The 7,878-nt window shown below is 32.1% G+C and overlaps 1 protein-coding gene across 2 annotated transcripts; it reads left to right on the top strand.

Annotated features, from left to right (window-relative positions):
• Positions 899 to 2,947, top strand: LOC107646009. 2 transcript variants are annotated; one of them, XM_021103948.1, is made up of 3 exons: positions 899 to 1,082; positions 1,481 to 1,675; positions 1,762 to 2,025. In XM_021103948.1, the coding sequence occupies exons 1-3, from the start codon at positions 1,014 to 1,016 to the stop codon at positions 1,810 to 1,812; spliced, it is 315 nt and encodes a 104-aa protein (XP_020959607.1). In that variant the 5' UTR covers positions 899 to 1,013; the 3' UTR covers positions 1,813 to 2,025. The 2 variants fall into 2 exon arrangements, with proteins under 2 accessions (XP_020959607.1, XP_016205667.1); XM_016350181.2 differs by lacking the exon at positions 1,762 to 2,025 and adding an exon at positions 2,183 to 2,947 and having other exon boundaries at positions 900 to 1,082.

Here is a 7,878-nt window from a genome sequence, read left to right as displayed (position 1 = left end):
TATATGATTAATTTTTTATTTATTTTATTATTTTTAATAAGATCAATAATTCATATTATAATATAATTATAATAATAAATTTAATAAAAAATTAAAATATAAAAAAATACTAAAAATTGATTAAAAAAATTAAAATATTAATGACTTAAAACAAATCTAAAAATTCTTTTAAAAAAACAATTAAAACAGATAATAATCATAAAAAATAAATAAGTGACAAGTGACTGCAAAAGTAATAATTTCTTGCTTTAAGTAAACTTGCAAAATCATTTGTGTTTAAAGAAAAAAAAAGTTGCTAAAAAACAACCCTAAAAATTGATTAAAAAAATTAAAATATTAATGACTTAAAACAAATCTAAAAATTCTTTTAAAAAAACAATTAAAACAGATAATAATCATAAAAAATAAACCACGTTTAAGTGACTGCAAAAGTAATAATTTCTTGCTTTAAGTAAACTTGCAAAATCATTTGTGTTTAAAGAAAAAAAAAGTTGCTAAACATAAAAAAACAACCATAAAAAAATTTAGACGCACTTTATCCTTTCCAAAGTTTTGCCAAACACACCTTATATTAAAATTAATTATTTCAGCTAAAAACTTTAAAATTATGATGAAAAAAAAATATGGCTACTAACTAGATCTGTTAAACATCATCATAAATTTCCAGTTACAATGAACAAACACTCATCTTCATCTATATCACCGTCATTATCATTATCACCAAAAATTTTTTATACTCTCATTTCATATAATTGTTAAATTTTAAAAGTATTTTTTTCTTTGGTAAATAGCTAATAAATTTTATTATTAAATAAAAATTATTTAGTAAGTATTAAAAAAATATATTTTGTTACTGGACCTTAATCAAATTCCTTGCCCTGTAATAAGTTTTAATTTAATGAGCTTAATCCATCTATGTTACGATTCGGTGACGTTGTGAAGGGCTAACACCTTCGCCATTTCCCCCACAGAAAGCTCTTTCTTTTTTTCTCCTCCATCGACTGTGTTAAGCCATGGCCTCTTCATTTTCAATGCAGTTGATCCATACCCACAACCGTCTTTCATGGTTTCGCCATATCCAGGTTTACTTTCTTACTTACTTTCACTCCTTTTTTTAATCTCTGCAAACTCCCCTGTTTTTCAACTCTAAAATGTTCTTTCACTTCTGAAATTCAAGTTTTATTAAAAAATCGTGCCTTAACTTGAGGGGCAGGTGCTATGATATCAGGTACACTGCTAAAAATCAAATTTTTATTGCCTTTGGAACCACCCACATAGCTTCTATTCAATATGATGTCTGAAAGGGATTTTTTTCCCCTTAAAAGAATTGAGTGCACAAAATGGTAGTGAGTGATTAAGTATATGCCTTTATGATCATATGAGATGTTTGGGTTGCAAGCATGAAGCATGGCAACCGTTTGTGACTTTGTTTACATTAAATAATGGTAAACGTTTATTTCTTTGTTTGTTTGCTTTCCAGGGTAATTATAGCCAAGATATGGCCAAGGTTCTTAGGCCTAGTATGGTAGGTAGCAGTAGCGGATTACAGCTTGGTCATAGCAAAGGATTGGCATCAAGATCACATTATGCCCTAAGGTTTTCTGTTTTGCAACAATCCGATCCAAAATCGATCAGATATAGGACCATGATCTGTGTCAATGCTACAGAAAACAATGTGAGTACCTCATTTAAAACTTGTGGTTTGAAAGATAACACCTAAGGGGGGATCTCAAACTTTTTATTTCTGCTTATTTTTTGTAGGTGAATTATATACTTGGTACTAAATTAGTTATACGAACAACTTATTCCTGAAATTATATGAAACAATGATATGAAACAACCCAGTGAACTGAAATGATACAATGTGGTGAACAATGATAAAATTTATAATTCAGGTTGTACTTCTAATTGTTACGCCACCGGAGTTTTTTGTGGCTGTTGTTGTTTGGGAGGACTGCTGCATTAAACAGAAAAGATTTCAGTAATGAGACAGATTTATTATCCTGTACCATTAAAACTAATAAAAAGAATTCTAATTAACAGCTAGACTAGAAAATTATAAAAATTGATATTAATTAAAACTTACACATTCATTGGAAGTTCTGGCTACGTATTCTTTGGTGAAGATTTCTCACCAGCCTGCTTTTGTTATTCTGATTGTTGTGTCAGTGCTTCTTCGCAGGGCTGCTGTTGCGATTCCAAAGGGATGCTGCATTAAACAGAAAACAGTTCAATAAAGATCCCAAACTATTATCATATTTCATTAAAATTAATAAAAAGAATTTTATGAGACCACCGAACCGAACCCCCTTGATGCACTGAATAAAATATGATAAATAATGAAACAGCTAGAAAAGCATTGCTGCATGCAATCAGAATATCCCTAAATCTTGAACACACTATCAAGTGAAAATGCAATCAAAATAACCCTAAACCCTGGATACACTAGCTATCAAGTGATTTAAAATTACAAAGCCCACTGAACCGAACAAGATTCATGTGGTGAATAAATATTTATAAACTTACTCATTATCAGAAGTTTGTTGTGTTTGACTTTCTGGAGGGACATAGATAAAGTCATCTTCGATCAACTCTTCCTGAATAGAACTTGGAAGAGACAACGCAAGAGGAGATCTAAGGAATGTAAACAATGAAGAAGTTAATGTTAAATCATTAGAATTTTTTTATGAGAAACGGGAATCTGCAGATTGAAAAACTCACATTTCCAAAGGTTCAGAATGAGTTTTTTGTCGATCCTCAATGATTTGTAGTTTAGAATTAGGTGTAGCGCTAGTGACATTTAAACACGTTTTCTGTGTGATTAATTAAACAAAATTATTACCTACATCTAAAAGAGTAACATAAATATTTTTAACCTACACTTGTGGAGTTTTAAAACTCTTTCTTGGATGGATTTTCTTTTTTCTAAAATATTTTACCGGGCTTTCCGGGGTATTTTTCCTAAAAATGATAACAAATTAAAATTAGAACTATATTAAAATTAGAAACCTAGATTAGGGTTTAGGGTTTATGGTTTAGGATTTTAGGGTTTAGGGGTTAGGTTTAGGGTTTTAGGGGTTTAGGGTTTATTGGTTCAGGATTCAGGGTTCAGAGTTTAGGGTTTAGGATTTAGGGTTTAGCATTTAGGGTTCATGGTTTAGGGTAGAAAGATATGAAATTCATTTTGGGAAACCACTGAACTGAAAGTAAAGCCTGCAATGAACTAATTTACCTGGTATTATCTAGGGCATTTACGAATGGTGTGGAGCTTGCATGAGTCTGTAAGAGAGATTCGCTATCTAGATTTACAATCGGCAGTCTAAGCAAGATAAATACATATTAGTAATTGAATCCAGAGAAATTAGAAAAGGATCTAGCAAAAGTTAGCAAAGAAAGAAAAATAACTTGGTATAAGAAGCCGAATCTTATGTCTCAGAGAAATCATTTTACGCATCCGTCGAGTCAAACTGATCCGGAGCAATGTTTACTGCCTGAGCTCCATCATTTCTTTTCTTTGATCTCTTTTCTCTTATCGTCTCCAACGCTTGTTTTCTTCTTTCCGCAGCGCTGTCTTTTACTTGTTCAGTTCTGAAAGTTCATAAAATAAGTATCAAGGAACCTAAAAGAAAAGCATCAATAAAGTAAAAGAAAATACGATTCGAGAAACTTACTCCTTATCAGATTTCAGATTTGGTTTGTTTTTTGCAACCCTCTGCGGTTGTTTTCTTTTTACTATGGGTGTTTTTTTATTTCTTTTTCTCTGCAAGACAGACAAACATATCGAATTTAGAAAGACTACTGAACTGAAAGCAATTCATATGCTGAACAAAATGTGATACTCATTCAATCATCAAGAAAACATTTCTGGATTAAAAAGAGCTCAACTTGAGTAACTCCACTGAACAATATCACATTTGTAATTTACTTAATAAGCATACATAAAAAATTTTCAGCAAGAAAATGCAAAACTAAACCAGATAAATATCATACAATCATATAAATGAACATCACCCAAAACTTACTGGCTTTCAGATTTGCTTGTGCCTTCTGAATCTGTCGGCACAGGCTTCCTTTTTTTGCTTTGTTTTTTAACCACCTTCTGTGTTTATTTTCTTTTCTTTGTGCCAGTTTTTTCAATTTCTTTTTCTCTGCAATACATAAGAACAAGCACATAAGAACAACTTTAAGCAAATACAAGTTAAATGAAATCAATATGAAGATCAAACTTACTGGTTTTCGGATTCACTTTTGGTTTCTGAATCTGTTGGACTGCTTTCAGTTTCACTTGTTTTTTCTGAATCCGTCTCAACAAGCTTTTGTTTTTTAACCACCCTCTTTTGTCTTGTTCTCTTTGCTGGTGGTGTTTGTCGGATTCAGATTTAGATTCGGAAAATCTTTCTTCTTTCGAAGAAGATTCCAAATCAACAATTTTCTTTTTTTCTTTCTTTCCTTTTTCTTTCTTATCTAACTTCTTTATTTTTGCTTTTTCCTTCTTTATTTTCTTTCTGTACAGATTTTCCTAAAACATAAATTTATTTAATGAGAAATACAGTAACAATCAGCTGAATCAACATGAGCAACCCACTGAATCGAACGATAGTAATGTGCTTAATAAAATGCCATAAAACGTGATAATTATTTAATGATCCAAAAAATATTTTTGTATACACAAGGACTCAATTGAACACACTAACAATCAGGTGAACCAAAGGGAGCAAACCCACCGAACCGAACAAGATACATATGGTGAATAAAACGTGACAAACATTTAATCATCAAGAAAAATGTTTCTGAATGCAAAGGATTCAAATGAACACACTAACAATCAGGTGAACCAAAGGGAGCAAGCCAACCGAACCGAACAAGATTCATATGGTGAATAAAACGTGACAAACATTTAATCATCAAGAAAAATGTTTCTGAATGTACAAAGATTCAAATGAAAACACAAACAATTGCAAGTAGGAGAAATAAATTAATTATAACATAAAACACAAGTTTATTTAGTTAGTAAAGTATTTTAGAAGAATTTGAAACGAAATTTTAGGGGGAATTTTTTGTTAATTTACCAATGGGTCTGTTGCTTCCTTCGAAATCCGGTCAAGCATCATTTGCTTTGTCCAATGGGCCACCCATGGTGCTGGGGGAGCATCAGGTCCGAACGGGCGAGAGAACTTGGTTTCATGGAAGTATATCAGCATCAAAACAAAAACACAGCCATCAACAGACTATTTTGTTCCCTTTCTCTTGTTTTCAATTCTTTTCATCAAGAAGTTGAGCACATATTTTGTCCAATCCCACTCTTGGATGTTGTCTACATGAAAGATAGGCGGCTTATAGATTGGGGAGGCCACGCTTACTGTCGTTGGCAGCAAGAAGCACTTTTGTACGAAGACGACAAAAGTCCTCTTGAATTTTTGCCGGTTCTCCTCCCCTTCAACACTCATATCCAGAATAGATCTTGTCAAAGTCACCAACGTAATATTTTTGACACTGTCAAATATCGCCTTGTCTTCTGGATTTAGTTTAGTGTAATCAACCTTTTCATCAAAACGATTTCCTACAATATTTTAATAGCAAAAAATCAGCAAAAAAGGCTCAGTTTAATTTTCTGTACACTAATGAACCGAAAGTAAGCAGGAAGTGGAAAGTGTATTACCGCCATTGTTTATGCCCAATGCAGCTGCTACCTTGCGAGGAGTTATGTATGTTTTTCACTGGAGAGTTTTCAAGCATCCCTTATAGTCATCAAAGCAATCAATCAATTCTCTCAAGAGGGTGAGAGGCATTCATTTTCGAGACACGTGCCAAGGTACCAAATCCCATTTGTTCAACTATATCTTTCTTTTCTTGACTTATAGCTATTGCCTTTGTTTGGCATCTGCAATCATGAGTTTTCTGCAAGTTTTGAAATAGAATGTGAGGATATATTTATAATACAAAATAGATATTATTTGAACGAAAGTGGATAAATATATTTAATGTGCTTACGTTATAGTGTGGCTTCTCCATTTTTGTCACCATTGTCTTGTTGTGTTTTGTTGTAATAAAAAATTGGTCAATACTTCACTCAATACACTGACAAGCACAAGCATGCATATCTTAATCAAATCAATTAAAATGTCCCAGCCTACCGAACCGAACCCGCTTCAAGTACTGAATAAAACATGATAAATAATGAATCAGCTAGACTAGTTACACTATCCACTATCTACTCACATACATTATCCACGGAACTGAATAAAAATAAGAACAAATTTCATTCAAAGCCTTAGTTACACTGTAAAAATGTAATCAGAATAACCCTAAATCCTGAACACACTAAATATCAAGTGAATGAGAATGACCAAACCCACCGAACCGAACACAATCCATGTGGTGAAGAAATTGTTATAAGCTTTCAATTATTGCAAATAGTATTTCTTCATGCAATAGAAGTTAACTGAATAGAGTAACAATCAAGTTCAAAGACCTAGTTACACTATCCACTGAACTGAATGAAAATAAGAACAAATTTGATTCAAAGTCCTAGTTATACTGTGAAAATACAATTAGAATAAACCCTAAATCCTGAACACACTAACTATCAAGTGAATGAGAATTACCAAACCCACCGAACCGAACACAATCCATGTGGTGAATAAATCATTATAAGCTTTCAATTATTATGAATAGTATTTCTTCATGCAATAGAAGTTAACTGAATAGAGTAACAATCAAGTTCAGAGACCTAGTTACATTATCCATTGAACTGACTGAAAATAAGAACAAATTTGATTCAAAGCCCTAGTTATACTGTAAAAATGCAATCAGAATAGACCCTAAACTCTGAACACACTAAATATCAAGTGAATGAGAATTACCAAGCCCACCGAACCGAACACAATCCATATGGTGAATAAATCGTTATAAGCTTTCAATTATTATGAATAGTATTTCTTCATGCAATAGAAGTTAACTGAATAGAGTAACAATCAAGTTCAAAGACCTAGTTACACTATCCACTGAACTGAATGAAAATAAGAACAAATTTGATTCAAAGTCCTAGCTATACTGTAAAAATGCAATCAGAATAAACCCTAAACCCTGAACACACTAAATATCAAGTGAATGAGAATCACCAAGCCCATCGAATCGAACATAATCCATATGATGACTAAATCGTTATAAACTTTCAATTATCAAGAATAGTGTTTCATATACTTTCAATCATCAAGAATAGTATTTCTCCATGCAAAAGAAGAATTGAATAGAGTAACAATCAAGTTCAAAGTCCTAGTTATACTATCCATTGAATTGAATGAAAATAAGAAAAAAAATTATTCAAGGCCCTAGTTATACTGTAAAAATGCAATCAGAATATGTCGATCTACTGAACGAAGAAAATCAATCCAGCAAAGCTAAAATGCTACTAGGAGAAATGCTACATTGCAATATTTCAAATGAACAGTAGTTTTTCTCATACCTTTGTTAGTCTATGTTGCTGTTTTAGTTCGTTTTTGCTTGTTCGTGGCGAAATCTTGTCGTGATTCTTCTCCAGTAGTGGTTTTTGCAGAGAACGTGACTGAAGTTTGAGTGATTTTGAGAGAGATTCGAAGAAAAGGAGCGTTTCGTATAGTGGTTTCGTGTTGCGGAAAAAGTAACGTTTTTTTCATAATGAGCATGAAATAACGAAAGATTTTCGGGCGCGTGTTTTCACTCGTCATTAATGCGCGTGACTCTATTTGAACTTGGGCCAACTTAAATATATGAATGTATAGCATGACTGAATCAAATTTATATCTTTTTTATATGTATTACACGGTAAAAATTTCATTTCAATTGTTAGTATCTATTAGTTATTACTTCACAATTATTATTTCAGTGCATAAACCATCA

This window comes from Arachis ipaensis, chromosome B06, assembly GCF_000816755.2.
Source record: "Arachis ipaensis cultivar K30076 chromosome B06, Araip1.1, whole genome shotgun sequence".
Classification (NCBI taxonomy): Eukaryota; Viridiplantae; Streptophyta; class Magnoliopsida; order Fabales; family Fabaceae; genus Arachis; species Arachis ipaensis.
This window is presented reverse-complemented; position numbering and strand designations above follow the sequence as displayed.